The sequence below is a fragment of the Myotis lucifugus genome, unplaced genomic scaffold (assembly GCF_000147115.1).
Source record: "Myotis lucifugus unplaced genomic scaffold, Myoluc2.0 scaffold_323, whole genome shotgun sequence".
NCBI lineage: Eukaryota > Metazoa > Chordata > Mammalia > Chiroptera > Vespertilionidae > Myotis > Myotis lucifugus.
The window spans coordinates 222,982-238,229 of NW_005871371.1; the positions used below are offsets into that span (position 1 = coordinate 222,982).

General features: G+C 49.2%; 1 protein-coding gene across 1 annotated transcript in view; it reads left to right on the forward strand.

The window, feature by feature from the left end:
* Positions 1-15,248, forward strand: part of PPM1H (protein phosphatase, Mg2+/Mn2+ dependent 1H) — a 238,083-nt gene that overhangs the window by 119,059 nt on the left and 103,776 nt on the right. Inside the window, exon 4 of the mRNA XM_023764234.1 lies at positions 2,228-2,340. Coding sequence (XP_023620002.1) covers positions 2,228-2,340 — 113 coding nt within the window. The remainder of the gene's footprint in view (positions 1-2,227; positions 2,341-15,248) is intronic.

Genomic DNA, 15,248 nt, shown 5'->3' on the forward strand with positions numbered 1-15,248 from the left:
CCCCACAGAGAGAAAGCTGCCCTAGGGTTCTGAGCGATGCCAGACAGTCCCGCTTCTCCCTTATGAGTCTGGGTCCCTAGAGACTCGCCCGGAACTGGAGCTCAGAGCCTGAGACTCCCTCCCGATTGAAAACGACAACCGTGCCCTCAGCCTCTAGCCCGCTCCGCATGCACTTCGCACCTTAGTATTTTACTTCAGCACTGCGCCTCCTCTGAGCCTCGGTATGCTTTTCTCTTTCCTCCAAGTTGTAGAACTTCCACTCAGCCAGCCTTCCTGTGGTTCTGGATGATATCCGTTCCGTCTTTTAGTTGTATTTTTGAAGTTGTTGTTCGAGGCAGCAAACTCCCGTGTTTACCTATGCCGCCATCTTGGTTTTCTCTATCGCTTCTTTTTTTTAAAAAAAGGTCTCACATTGTTTATTACTGACCCCGCCTACTAGTGCAGAAAAATATCAACAAAGAGAAAAATCATTCTTCCGATAATTTCCCAATGAAAACACCCAGTTCCCCTACAGTGGTGATCTAGTTTTTCAGGGACGCGGTTAGCCACAGGCATCCTGGGTGCAGCTGGGTGTGAGCGCCTCTCCTGGGCGACTCCTGGCAGACCCGGCCTGGTTCCTCTCAATGTCTCCTCTTGGAGTTGTGCCTGATTGTATTCCCGGTTTCCGCCCATATCCAAGGGGGAATGAGCCAATTCTGCCTTGTTTTCTTGGCCAGGAACCTCTTGCTCCTGAAAGTCCTGTGGGAAGACAAGTGGAAGAGTTGGCCACACGTGCCCGATGGCGGAGCCCGGCGCAGCTTCGATGCTGTTGTTCACTCACTCCCTTGCCGGAGTTTTCCTTCACCTGCTTCTGAACTACCCCCGACACACTTTCCCCGCCTACTCAGCCCTCCCACTGCCTTTCTCCTTTCCCGCTTCATTCCCAGTAAGTTGGTTTCTCCCAGCTCCTGTCTTTGTACTTTTTTTTCTCTCCTTACTTTTTGACCAAAACCCTGTTCCTATTCTGTGGCCTCAACTCAGGCTCTTTTGTCTCCAGTTTCCCTTTGGTGTTTGTCTAGCTTTGTATCCCCACGTCTGGCCCCTGGAGTAAAGCCATTGCTGATAAATGCTGGGTTACTGAATTCTTTCTCCCTTTGCACGGGGAGCTGGCCAAAGCCACCGAGCCACCAGGAATCACTAAAGTGCCCTGGCCCTCGGTCTGCCAGTGGAACCCTCACCGTCAGCCCGGGCACCGTTTCTTCCTCTTCTCGACTTATCACCCAACCGCATTCTCCCTCCCTCTGCCCCACCAGCAGATTACTACTGGGATATTTTAGCTAGCATTCGGTTCTTTTCCTAATTAAACTCCCATTTTCTGAGGTAACGGAGCCCTTACTTCTGTCAGTAGAATTTCACAACGATCTGTCTTGAGGATGATGCACATCTGTCAGTGGAAGTGTTGGTCTATTTTTAACTTTCTTGGGGACGCCTCATTAGGTGGCAAGTAAGAACATAGGCTTTGGAGGAAGAGAACTGAATTGGAATCCAAACTCCAGCCAGGTAAACAGGGGCAGGTTACCCCATTTCTCTGCCTCTGGGCAGTGAGGCTACTACTGTGGTCGTGAGGACGAGATGAGACTCTATATGTAAAGTGCTTCGCCCGCTAGCTGACATTGAGGATGAAAGTTGACTGTTACTATGCGTGTGCGTCACTCTTGTGAATCCGTGGGAAGAGGACGTCAGACCCGAGCACAGGAGCTTTTATATCTTTGATCAGTAAGACAGGAGGTTGACTCCTCTCTGCAGTGAACAGAGGGCACTGTCCTTCAAGTCACCTCTCTCTCCTAGCTGATTGGAGACTTTGGGGTTAAAATCATTGACCAGGACCAAGTACAAGGCCTCGTGTACAAGGCCTCGTCAGCCTTTCTATTGTCTTTTCCACATGGCAGCTCAGACAGCCCGTACAAAGCCTGCATTTTCCATAAGCTCTGATATTTATTGACTACAGTTGGTTTTATTCTTCTCATTTTTGCCTGGTTATGTCTGTTTGCCACCCCCTGCTTCCTGCCTCTGGTCCGCAGATGGTCTGGCGGGCCATTGTTTCATGCCAGTGTCCTCTCCAGAAAAGCAAGTGCTGAGGATTCTCTTGTCTCTTTGAAGCACATTCAGACCCTTAGGGAGCGATGCTAGGAAAGCCTTTGGTACGCGTTCCTGTGCAATCCAACACTAACTTCGTTTTCTTCCCCAGGACCTGCAGATAGAACGAGAGAGGAGTACATATAACATATCTGGTGGCTGCACAGCCCTCATTGTCATTTGCCTCCTTGGGAAGCTGTACGTGGCAAATGCTGGGGACAGCAGGTAAGCAAACTAACATCCTGGTTCTTACTGGTGTCTGTTGCCTTTTGATAATTTTTATCTTTGAAAAAAAATGATGAGAAATGAGATAATTCCACTTGGAATTAGGTATTGATAAAGAGAAGTCTTCTCCATCTGAATACAAATGCATTTAAGAAGAATCATCAGGCTGGTATTGAAAGGTAAAGGCATCTTGTCCATAGTAGCAGTTCACATATATACCTTAATGTAAACTCGTAGTATCCACACAGATCTTGACTTTAGAGCCTGGTTTTTAATAAAAGCTTAGCAGAGGCATCATATATGAGAGTGATGAGGAGGAAGGAAAGGAATTGAACGAAGTGGGTGTTTGGAGGGGACACAGGAGGACTCCCAGCTGGTTCCACTTCTGCTCAGTGACTGTCCCCTCCCAGAAGCCCAGCAGTTTTTCCTTTTATGCACATGCCCTTAGCGGCTGCCTTCTCCTCTCTTCCAGGTTCTACTGTAAGTCCAAGGGGTTATGGTTAACGATTATCTATCCAGCATTATGAGGAGTAACATCAACTTGTGTTTCACTTTTATTTTAAACTAGAGGCCCGGTGCACAGATTCATGCACCGGTGGGGTTCCTAGGCCTGGCCTGTAGACATCCCCAGAGGGGTCCCAGATTGCAAGAGGGCACAGTCCAGGCTGAGGGACCCCACCGGTGCATGATCGGGGCTGAGGAGGAACCGCAGGAGGGCTCCAGGGTGTGTCCAGCCCATCTTACCCAGTCCCGATCAGCCAGATCCCAGCAGCAAGCTAACCTACCCGTCGGAGTGTCTGCCCCTGGTGGTCAGTGCGTGTCATAGCTACCAGTCGAATGGTCGATCGGTCACTTAGGCTTTTATATATATAGATAACCAATGTGTCTTCATTTTAGGTGTGGGGAATTTTTAAATTATAGACTGTGAAAAGTGTTCTAATATTGCATAATTCTCTGCCCATTTAGTAACAAAGGATGTTGGCCTTATAGCAGGACTTTTGCTAAGGACTGACTCTTTATTCTGAAAGGAATCAAAGTGCTGGACTCCAACCACATTGTTCTCAGAGGAGTGACTTCCTACACAGGCCAAGATCTTAGGATGCTCCCATTCCTGACCCTCCTCCTCCTTCCTGTGTGCTCTGGCCCTGCTTGAGTTATTTTCCTCCTCTCCCTCCCCCCCGTCCCCTATCTCCATCAGGTTGTGGCTGCTGCTCTGTGGCCTGGAAGACCAGCTCCCTCAGGCAACCAAGGAATTCCCCTAACTTTACAGTCATGCCTTGCTTCACAACAGGAAGACATTCTGAGAAATGTGTTGTTGGGTAACTTCATTGTTGTGTGAACATCTCAGAGTGTACCAGCACACACCTGGATGGTATAGCCTAGTACACACAAGGCTGTACAGTATGAGCTTATAGACCACCTCACATCTGTGTTCTGTCGTTGACTGAAATGAAATGCCGCTGTGTGGCTCCTGATTGTACTTCCACTTATAATGCAGGTGGAGTCTGAGGGAGGCTCCATTCCCCCTGGTAGAGCATCCATTCCCAGTTTTGCCGCTAAAGATCTTGGAGGCCAAAGGAGAGTGAACTGCCAGGGCAGCAGTATTTGGGGTTGGAAGCTGATGTTTTTGAAGGTCTGTTTATGTTTAAAGTATATGTGGATTTCCATTCTACTCTGTAAGGTAGCTCAGATTCAACATAAAATGTACAAGCTGCCATGTTTATCCCATGGTCTCCATTCCCTGGTGTCGCTTCAGGGTCCTGGCAAAAGAGAGACTCCAATTTAGAGTCAGGGTCCATGGAATGAAGAAATGAAAGAGAGCCAGCCAGGAGCGGGGAGGCCCAAGAAGGCGTTTATATCCGCCAACACCTCCTTGCCCCTGCCAAGCCTGCAGGGACCAGGGGCAAATGCTGCTGCAGAGCCAGGAGGCTGGGGCCGCAGATGAGGGCCCTGGGCAGGGGCTGCTGGAGAGATGGGAAGAAATACTCTGCTGTCTCTCTTCCCATCCCCCATCCCTTGCCAGGCTTCCCATTGGATGAGCACAGGTGACAAGGGGCCCAGGGAATGCAGGTCACAGAGGCCAGTGAGCCAGGACACAGGCACAGGCACAGGCCAAGACTGCATCCCGGGGTGGGGGCGGGGAGAGGATAACCAGCACATCCACCGCTCCTTTTCCCTTAAAGACAGGAACTCTCCGTCTTCGGGGGCCTGTAAGACACACCCTGAGGAGCCAGCTTCTGGGCCTCTTGTTCTGTCCAGATCTTGAGCTTTTTGGGAGACAGATGAGCAGATAAAGAGGCCATGCCCTCCTGTTCCGAGTAGCACTGAATCGGTGATTCATATGCACCTTCTGTCATATGTCTGGTTCCCTGTCCTTTGAAATGAGTTTGCTTTCCTGGCCCTTTCAGGGACTGAGGTGGTGCAGGGCCCTGCTTCCTGGGGACAGGCCCACCCCTCATCCCAGGTGACCCCAGACCCAGAAGGTCACCCAACTCTGCCCCAGAACATCCTTATGTGTGGTTATTCTTTTTAGAGATGCCATTTCTCCTTAACACCTTTTTCTCCTTTTGGAACGTGGTTTTCTTCAAAGCTCTAAGCTCTTTAACTGAGCCCCCACCAGCCAGGTCCCTGGTCCAGCACCTGCCAGTCCCGAGTGTTCATCTTCTGGACTCTGCCTTTTTTTAAATAAGCGCCAGTTTCTAAATCAGATCTTGACTTCCTCATGTATAAAAAAAGGTGGTAGGCATTGTACTAAATCTCTAAAATTTCTGGCATTGTCATGATTATCCTATGAGAAGTGACACTTTTGGACAGAAAAGTGGTCTCTCAAGGTGGTTCATTTGGTTATTTTAACTTTCTTAGAGTCACTTTTTGAAATTTTAGTGTAACTAAGGTTCCTGTGTTTCTAAGTGTCTGCAAAAGCATACTCTTTCACATGTTATTTCCAGTCATTTTAAAAGCCTTTTATCCTTATTAAAGCTGTAAAGCACCCAAAGATAAAATTACCCTATGACAAAATAGCATCTCTAAAACCTAATAAGCTTAATCATGTTTGTCGTCTCCTGGCCCCAGTATCCGGATATGAATCTGGGTTTTTATGGCTGATTGGTTGGGTTTGCTGTTCACTCGTGGGTCACATGTCATGTGGGAGCCTCGGAGAACTGTGAGCTGGCCTTTGTATGCACCACCCAAAGGGTAACTCAGAGGACACTTACTCATTAGGGTGCTATTTTCAGCTCTTGTATGAATAATAGATATTTCATATCCTCTTATATAGAATCACTGTCCAGTTTACATACCAATACTACATTATAGGTATTTGAGTTTACAAAAATATTCAGTTAATCCCAAGAAACAGCAGTTTCGTAACTTTGGGCCTATGTACTGGTAAACATAGGTCCGTTATAACTTATGGACAAGTAGCCATGAATTGAGGGCTCAAAAATACTCAGTTAATCCCAAGAAACAGCAGTAGAGCTGACAGAGGATTCTGTACCAGGGATCTCATGAACTCAGTGCTGATTTTTGTTCTTTATTGCCAGGTATTGGCTGCTGCATGTTTACCTTAAATCCTAACAACTTTGAAAGTGAAAGCAAACCTTTGTCGTAGGTCCGCTACCCCATGATTACTCACACTCCGGAAAAGAGCGGTGCACTGGTTTGATACGGAAGCGACCGGTGGTCAGGAACTGTTTTCTCAGCCACTTAGCTGTGATTCATCTGATTTACCAGCCGTGCATTCGTGCTGGGGGTTGTGTTCAGGTGAAGCCTGGCGATGCTTGTGGGTTACTGGTGTTCGCATCAGCGACCATCCTCAGGGCAGGATGGTCCACAGTGGTGCCAGGGGACTGGTCCACAGCCTTCTCCCCGCAGCAGAGATAACCAGCCCTGGAGGCACATGCCACAACCACTTAATGCACACCAATTGCTTCATTTTTCCCAGGCAGAGGCAGCCAACTCTACACCTAGGGCACCCTAAGGGCCTAGGAAAGAACCAGATGGTGGGCGGGTTTCCACTTCCAGCACAAAGGAACTGGTGGCATGCAAATGTCATGCAAAGCAGTATGCAAACTATCACCCATTGTGTTCCAGTCATCCGCTCCTGGGGGCTCCAGTGATTCTTCCGTTTAAGAAGATGTTTTGACTCCATTTTAGATAATGATTTCATTTTGTTTCTAGAGCCACTGGCACTGAGGCAGCAAAGTCGTCAGGCCTTATTTCACACGGTGTCTCAAGGTTTGGCAACGGAGACTAGGGGACTCATTCACATTCTAGAAGCCATTTAATATTTGTTAAACTCAGGATCTTGCTCTTGCCAGATTCATAGGAGCAGCAGGAATAAGGCAGCTAATAAGTGTTGGGCGCATGGTAAAAACTAACAGAATCATGTTTGATTCTCCCATCAACGTAGTGAGAAGCAGGCAACGTTAATATTAGATACAGGTTGCGGCTCACCGAGGGGAAGGGGTTTGCCCGTGTCCCACGGCTGCAAAGAAGCAGGGCTACCATCCCGCCCGGGGCTGGACAGCAGAGCGCCCCCTTCTCAGCGCCCCCAGTTCTCAGTCAGCGCCCTGTGCCGGGGGGTTCCCACCCAGGCCAAGACACAGGGTCTTTCTCTTTTGTTTTTCACATTTGAACATCTCCAAAATCATGTTTCTAGTGAACATTTTTCCTTCCTGTTTGTGTGTAAAATGATGGCATACCTTATGCCCAGTGGCTTTGATTTCACTTGAAGTGGCTAATGCAGTGCAGTGAATGGATGGTTGCACTGGGAACTATCTGAAGCTTCGAGTGGCCCGGTTCATTCAGGGATGACACAGGAAATGATATTTTCCCAAAGTGAGGGCTGCCATCCCCATCCAGAGGTCCCAGCGTTCAGTGAGACCGTTTTAAATGTTACGTTTTCATTCCAGTGGTCATCTGTTGAAATTAACATAAGAAGCATTTTGGCTCTTGCAGAAGCAATCTCTGGCTGTTGTAGACGACTGTCTTATACGTGATTCCTGGCACAAACCCAGATCCCCATTTTGTGGTGTTTACAGTTTCTTTGGCCGCAAGCGTCGTGACTTTTTCCTGGAAGTGCAGGGCCATCTTCACGTTCCTGAAGGTCCTCCCAGGAAAAGGGCAGGGAGGTCGATGTGTTCGTGAAGCAGCTCTGGATCCCAGGAGCGAACGAGCATCCACAGATTGTCCTTCAAACAAAGCCCCGGGTCCAGCCAGCGTGGGTTTCATTCATTCCTCTTTCCCTCGTTTTTAATTTCCCAGAATTAAGTTAAAGCTCCCTGTTCATTCAGAGGTGAATTTCCTGGCAAGTCCAAATGTTCCTGAGGATAGGAGCTGGGTGTCAAATGAGACTTACGTTTCTAAACTCAGAACCCGTTAAGCCTCTGTGCTGTCTTCTCTTCCGGGTTTCTCCCCTTTCCCGGTGGTAAGACGATGAGACACGACGTAACTGCCTCACACCCGCGTGAATGTAAGAGCGGTTCCTTCCTCCTTATGTGCGTGGGCATACATGGCCAGAACAGAGCCTTCCTGCAGTGCTTGTTGCTCCTAAGTGGTTCTTCGCTCCCACCTGCCAGTGCGCCCGGGTTCAGAAATACAATTGATCTTCTTCCAGGGACCACAGTGAGTTCAGCACACCTCTCGCTTTTTCTGACAAGTATCTGAGAAATAGCATGGAAAGAAACCAAAGTTAACCCCCATTCTCTACTAGGACAGTTGAATCTCTGTTTCTGCCTTTTTCCACATGGCTCCCGTCTTTTCAATGTGTATTTTACATTATCCCTTAGCCATACCTGTACCTATAGAGGGATTAGAAAAAAGAAAATTACCACCAATTGGTCACTGATACATTCAAAGGCATCGAGACCACGCGTCAGTGCAAAACAGTCTTTGCTTTTCCTATCCAGCCACTCGCTGTCTACATGGAGGGCACCCAGAGGCCCTTTCCTCTCTGGACTTCCTCCCTGTCCTCGCCCTGGGTGGTGTTTTTTTTTTGTTTTTTTCCGAATCTTTCCCTGACAACCCCTTGCCCTGAGCCAGTGGTTCTCAAAGTGTGGCCCCCAAACCAGCAACAGTAGCAACTGGGAACTTGTTAGAAGAGTAAATTCTAGGCTTCTGCCCCAGATCCACTGAATCAGAAACCCAGGGGGTGGGGCTGGCAGTGTCTTAGCAAGCCCTTCTGGCGATGCTGACATAAGGAAGAATAGCTGCTCTCAGGTCTACCCTGGGCATCTGAGAGCGCCCGCAAGGAGCCGTATGGCCTCAGGGTTTAAAAGTTGCAGCTCTTCTTGGCCCGAGGCTAAAGTGGCTCACTCTGGAGGCTATCGGGCGCCCCGAAGTCCCGCATGCAGGGGAGCCCCGGGGACAGCGTTTCCCCTAAAGCCTCTGACACTGCTCCCTGAGGTCGGGCCGCCTGCACCTGTCAGCTGGCTGCGATTCCTTTCTGCCAGCTTGATACTCTGGAACATAGGTCCTTGTCCTCAAAAAATGGTAAGGATTTCTTGCATGACCCACTCCTTCGCTCAGACTCCCACTAACGGCTGGGTAGTTAGTTCTGAAGCCCCCAGCCCAGCCCATGCCCAGTGAGGATTACCTTGTTGGAAACGGGGCAGGCATGACTCTGTGTGGGCCTTTGGCCTCATCTGGTTGGGCCCCTGACACAGTTGAGTTTTGGCTGTGGTTCCCCATCCCAACCAAGTTACACTTCTAACAACTTCCCTTTATTCCTAGAGACGGAGGGACGGGGCTGGGAAGGCTCACGGAGTTCGTAGAAATGGAATGTTTGCCCTTACGAACTCGGGCATGAGAGAACGGTGGGCAGGAGAGTGACCTTGGTTGCCGAGATCAGGTGAAAGAGTGAGTCCGTGTCGGGGGATCTTTCTAGCAGAGAGCACCACAGCTTTATCTTTGGGGCACTCTTGGCCACCCCAAGATTTTCAGGTCCTAACCCTCTGATTTGCTGCTGACGTGAAACCAAGTAAGGCAAATGAACAGGATTGAAAATTTTACCCTTTGTGACTTATGCTAACTGAGTTAGAGAAAGACAGGCACCATATGATTTTACTCCTTGGTGGAATCTAATGAACTAACAAGCAAAATGGAGACAGTCTCATAGATAGAGAGCAGGCTGTCCGGGGCGGGGGGAGGGGGGCACGTTGGGGAGCTGGGGTTTGTGGAGGGATCGAGCAAACAAGAAAATAAAGAGAAAAAAACAAAGGCCTTTAGTGCCTGGGAAAATGAGCTGAACTCAATCAGGAGAAGCTTAACAATAGTCAAGGTGAAGTGTAATACACGTTGAAAAGGAAAACAACAAAAATAAACACTATCAGGACAAGGGAAACTAAACTTCTCAATGGCTCCCATTTTTAAAAACTGTAAGTGGACAGTAAAGTCCATCTGATCAGTGATGTGATGTGGACACCAGACCTAATGTAATCCTAGGCTGCCGCCTTTGAAGATGAGGCAAGTAATAGCTAACATTTTCGGCCTGGCTTCCTTTGTCTCAGGTGCCGTTTCTAATTTCTAGGGCTTTATGTGAATAACCTAATTAATCTTCACACCAACCCTTTCGGGGAAGTACTGTCATTAATCTGATTTTACACGTGAAGTCCCTCTCTGGGCAACACATTCCAGCTTGTGCGTGAATGAGCAGGGGCCTCCACAGGGACCGGAATGGTGAAGAGGTTTGGAACCACGTTGGAAGGGATGACGAAAACTCAAACCGAGGAGCGTGTTTCCAGCCGCGTGACAAAATAACGTGTGTGGATAGAAAGGAGGTCTTTGGGTTTTTACAGACTTGGAGTGGCGAGGCCTGCTCTCCATGAGGCTGGTACAGAGCTGACAGCCACCGGAGGACAGAGTAGTGGCCAAGAGCAGGGACTCCCGCTCCTGGGTTGACTTGGCTCTGAGGCTTTCAGTTGTGTGTGACCTCGGCTCAGTGCCATGCTTGCAGTGCCTCAGTGCTGCCATCTGTAAATGGAGATGACGGAAGTGCCCACGCCCCAGGTGAAGATTAAACGGGCAGGTGGTGGGAAGCTCTTCGCACAGGGCCAGGGCCAGGGCAACGCTCAGAACTAGTTAACTGCTGTGCTGTCATTGTGCTCAGTGCTCGGTGGGAGCTGTTGGGAGACGCAGTGCACTGCTATGGGAAGAGTGGGTTCTCTCTTAGGGAAAATACTTCTGCATTAACCGTATTACCTACCACCTAATAAGAATATTCTAAGTCATCTGGTTGTTTAAGGTCCCCATGAAGCACCATTTTTATGACTTTAGGAGAATCTTTAAAATATTGTGACTGTTTTGTGTGTGTGTGTGTGTGTGTGTGTGTGTATGTGTATTTTTTTTATGAGTCAAAGGACCTCACAGTTGTATGAGGAAAGGTACAAGTGTTTCCGCTGTACAGTCGCATCTGGGGTAGGCTAAGTGTGGAAACAGTAGACCCCAAATTCACTGGCTTGGTCTCTCGCAGGCATGTGGGGGACCTAGGATGGGGGGGGGTCTGCCACCTTTAACCCTGGCTCCCGAGGTCTCTGAGGGATCTCCATCCAGTCAGCGGGAGGGAACAAGAGCCTGGAGCGAGCTCAGGAAGGTTTCATGGTTTCATGGCCACTTCACCAAACACTCACGCCGCCGGCAGGCTGCCCATTGGCTGGAGTTCAGGTGCATCCTGGGAAACAGGGACGGCTGCTGGGAAATGTAGTTGTCGTCCACACAAGAATGTCCAAACCTGTGAAAGCGTTTGAGTCGAACAGAGGACACGCCTGGAAGTAAGACCTCAATAGACTGAGCAGGTGCTCTGGGAAGGACTGCCTTGCCATTTCTTTTATATGTTTAGAAAGAACGTATGAAGGAGGGAGTATAAGGAAGATTACGTGAAGGTGGGAGAAAGGGGTGAGAGACTGGATTATAAGATATTTAACAAGAGTATGTGCTCCCTTGAATATAGTTATGTCTCCAAAGGGCCTGAAAAAGAGGATGACTCTGGCATTTCTAAGGTGTGTTAACCTAGACACACAAAGTAGTGGACGGGGCTTGCTTAAGGCTCAGAGGAACCTTTTTCTAGGCCGCTATCACGGGTACTGCCATTAACTCTAGTCCTACAACGGCTGCTGCAGCTGCCTCAGTGGGTGGCACGGGTGACAGGGATTGGGATCAGTCTCATGTTTTTACCCTCTCGGGCCTCACCCCCCCGCCTCAGGTGGAAAGCTCTTTGCACAGAGCAAGGGCTTAACTCCCCCCTCTGATACCTACCCACGCGGAAGCGCTTCCCTGGCCCTCCTGATGGGTCTCAGTGCAGATCGCTCTCAGGAGCGGTCGGCCTCACTCCCTCCTGAGCGGGAGGGTTTCTGGGTCACGGCTCAGTATGGTTTTCATTCAGGTCAGCTCCGCACCTCAGACGGGTGTCACTGCTGTTTGACTCAGTCATTGTGTGAACCCAAGACTAGTGTGGGTTATTGAAGAGAATAGTGTGAAAAAGGAAGTGCAGTGCACATCTAAAATACAGTGTTCAGAGAGTGGCTGTGGAGCCCTTCGCTGAAGTGCACGAAGGCTCTCTGGGTGGAGGACGAGCGGGACTCAGGGTGGGTGGCGACCCAGAGCGTGCACTTGGAGCTCACACGGCCTGAGTGAGTTCTAGTTGCGCAGCAAGACTCGGGGCAAGAGCTCCTAAGACCCAGTATGCTCATCTGTCTGATGAAAATGATAGCAGCCTCCTATGGGGAACTGTTCTATTAAATGAGGCAGTACACGTAAGGCGATGATCTTGTTTATCTAGTACAGTGGTTCCCAACCTTCCTAATGCTGCGACCCTTTAATACAGTTCCTCATGTTGTGGTGACCCCCAATTTCATCGTTACAAATTGAACATCATTAAAGCATAGTGATTAATCACAAAAACAATATGTAATTATATATGTGTTTTCCGATGGTCTTAGGCGACCCCTGTGAAAGGGTCGTTCGACCCCCAAAGGGGTCGCGACCCACAGGTTGAGAACCGCTGATCTAGTACTTAGTAAGCACATTGTAATACATGTTGGCTGTTGTCCATATTAAAATAGAAAGTCAAAAAGACTAAATATTGACTAAAAGTACAGGGGTTAAAGCCAAGCATCCTGGGTTTGAATTCCCTTTCACTCCCTTTCTCTAAAACCAATTAAAAAATAAAATAAAAATAATGGAGACAAAAACTCCTATCCAAATGAAGCTTGCATTTTAGGGCGGGGCAGGGCGGGGCGGGGGTGGGGGTGGGGTGGGGGCGGGAGACTGATAATCAATAAAATAAAGAAGTAAAATATATAATACACGTTAAAGCATTGAACATGACATACTGATTGCATGCCTGTGTCGTGTTTAGACAGTCTCTATCTTCTATACAGAAAGCACTTAATAAATGTTAGTTATTAGTATTGATTATTAATTTATTGCTGTTACTGCTAATACTAGAGTTTGCCACTTTAGTATAGCTTAGTTTATAATAACATTATGGTGCAAGGTAGATAAACTTTGCATTACAGTACAGATGGCCAGGAAAGGGCTGCCCTGGCCTTTGGGCTGATGTGCAGAGTGCTGTGAACTTCTCAGATAGCAGCATTCCTGAGCTGTTCCAGGTCTCCCGCGGGGAGCGAGCCGTCTTAGCCAGTAGTGCTGCCAAATATTAGCTCTGGACGCTAGAACTCTACGCTTCCCCGAGTGGAGGTGGACAGCGTGCTGGAGCCAGGCCAGCACACGCTGAGGCCGTGTGCTCGGGGAAGGGCTCCACAGGCTGACAGCTAACTTCGGGTGCTTTGGGGGGCGTGCCAGGCAGCTCTAATAGGGTTTTTGTTTTGTTTTTTTACCTAGTGTTTTGGGAAGCCATGGGTGTGGTGTCTCTTGTAGCACAGAAAAAAAAGTCCTTTTTTAGCAAATCCCTTTAGAAGCCTCCAGGCATGTGACAGAGAAATAACAAGGTTTTTTCTTTCTCTTGCAAGACTTGGCTGTGAAGTCAAGGTCATGCTCCCCAGGGAGCGCAGGGGCACAGGAAGCCCTCAGTCAGGCTGCTTGGTCCAGGGCCTGGCTGACCCTCTGCATCAGGCCGTGTGGCCGCCCAGCTTTCAGCCGCCTTTCTCTGGCAGTGGCACCCAAGGCAATGAAGAGGCTTTTGAAGCTGCAGAGTGGCAACTATTCCCAGCCATGGCCACCACCAGGCCCGCCTGCAGAAACTGGGTTCTTGCAATTAATTTTCATGCAGATTCATCTCCCTATGTGCTCCCCCTCCCCCCCGCAGCCTAGAGCCAAACGTTTTCATTCTTTTCTATGTCAAAGTTTATGTGCAGTTCTTTCTCTCCTCTCAGTCACGTCCTTTGTGAATCGGACCTGGCACATCACCGCCATCGTTCTCACCAGTATTTCAAGGACACAGGGTCCCTCTTGCAAATGGGCCGCTCCAGTTCTCAATGTTCATAGGTTGTCTGAAAAATGGCTAGACTCCATTAGTTACTTTTCAGAGCCTTTACTTAAACAAAATCTTGTCACAAAGGCCCTGTACATGAAACAGATAAGAACTTGTGGCTGGGCAGGTTATGTAGTGGTTAATAGCACAGATTCTAGAGCAGCAGTCACCCACTGGTGGTCCGTGAGGTCCGAAAGGTTGGCGACCGCTGTTCTAGAGACAGCCTAGCTGGGCGCTGGTCCTGGCTCTATCACTTATCACTTTCTCATGCCACAGGCCTCCCTTGGAGAAGGTGACAGGAGGCAGCTCTGGACAATGCTGCTGTGTTACTGCAGGGGTCCTGTGAGGCACCTGTTCGTCTCCTCACTCAGCGGCCTTCTCTCCTGTGTGCACCCCAGGGCACGGCCGGGCTGGGGAGCGGGTGGTGGTCTTCACCTTGGGCCCTGCGATGAGCAAAGGATCGTGGTTGTCTCGGCGCTGCCTGTCAGGGAGCACTGTGGCCGCTTCCAGGAAAGTGACAAGCCTTACAGGACACGTGTTGTTTTTTTATTAACTTAATTCCTTGCTGCTCCTGATCGTCCCTCATTTTAATTTCCACATGTATTTTTTAATCTGGTGTGTATTTGTGTAATCTCCCTTTCAATTCTTTCTTGCGCAAGTCAAAGTCTGAATAAGATGTCCTGCAAACCGTTTTATGCTTAAAATGTCCAAAACTAAAGGAGTTTTCTTCTCCCAAATGGAGCCCTTTTCCCCTGTCCCAGTTTTGTTTAAGGTGCCACCAAGCATCCCCCTACCCTAAACTAGAAACCTAGGGTAACTTACGGTGACGGCTCTTTCTCCTCTCCCTTGCCCCGCCCATGTCTACCACCAGTGCCTGCCTATAGCCCACAGCGTCTTTGGTGGACTCCATATAGGAGCCTTACCGCGATCCGCTCCTTTCACTGGCTCCCGTTCAGTCGCTAAAATGCTGGAGGCTCCTCCCCTCCCCTATTTAAAGCTGGGTGACGTCTCATCTTCAGAATCAAGTGCAGACTCCTTAGCTTTCTTTGTCAGCCTCCCTCTGCCTTCATCTCCTGTCGCTTCTGATCCTTGCATCCCAGCCCTGGCAGTGCCAGCCCACATCCTTACGCCTCCCCGAACTGCACTGCCCTCCAGGCCTTGTTGTGATAGCAGCTCCCGGGTGTCTTCTAGAAGACGTGACTTCTGTGTCACTTCTTCCTCGAGGTCTTCCCTGTCCACAGGGGCCCAGGGGCGCCTCCTCGGTGCTGTTGCTTCACTTTTCACACTGCAGCATAATTGAGCATCTCTCCCTAATAGGCCAGGGCTCATTGGAAGCAGGAATCAAATCTTATCTTTGTATCCCCCCAGAGCACTCCCAGAAGCAGGCTCAGCTCTGCTTGGGCTCTCTGTTTATAAATAGGATGGCTGTTTGAAAAGCCCATGACAATGTAATGCCATTGTGGGCTTTATAACGTTCTTT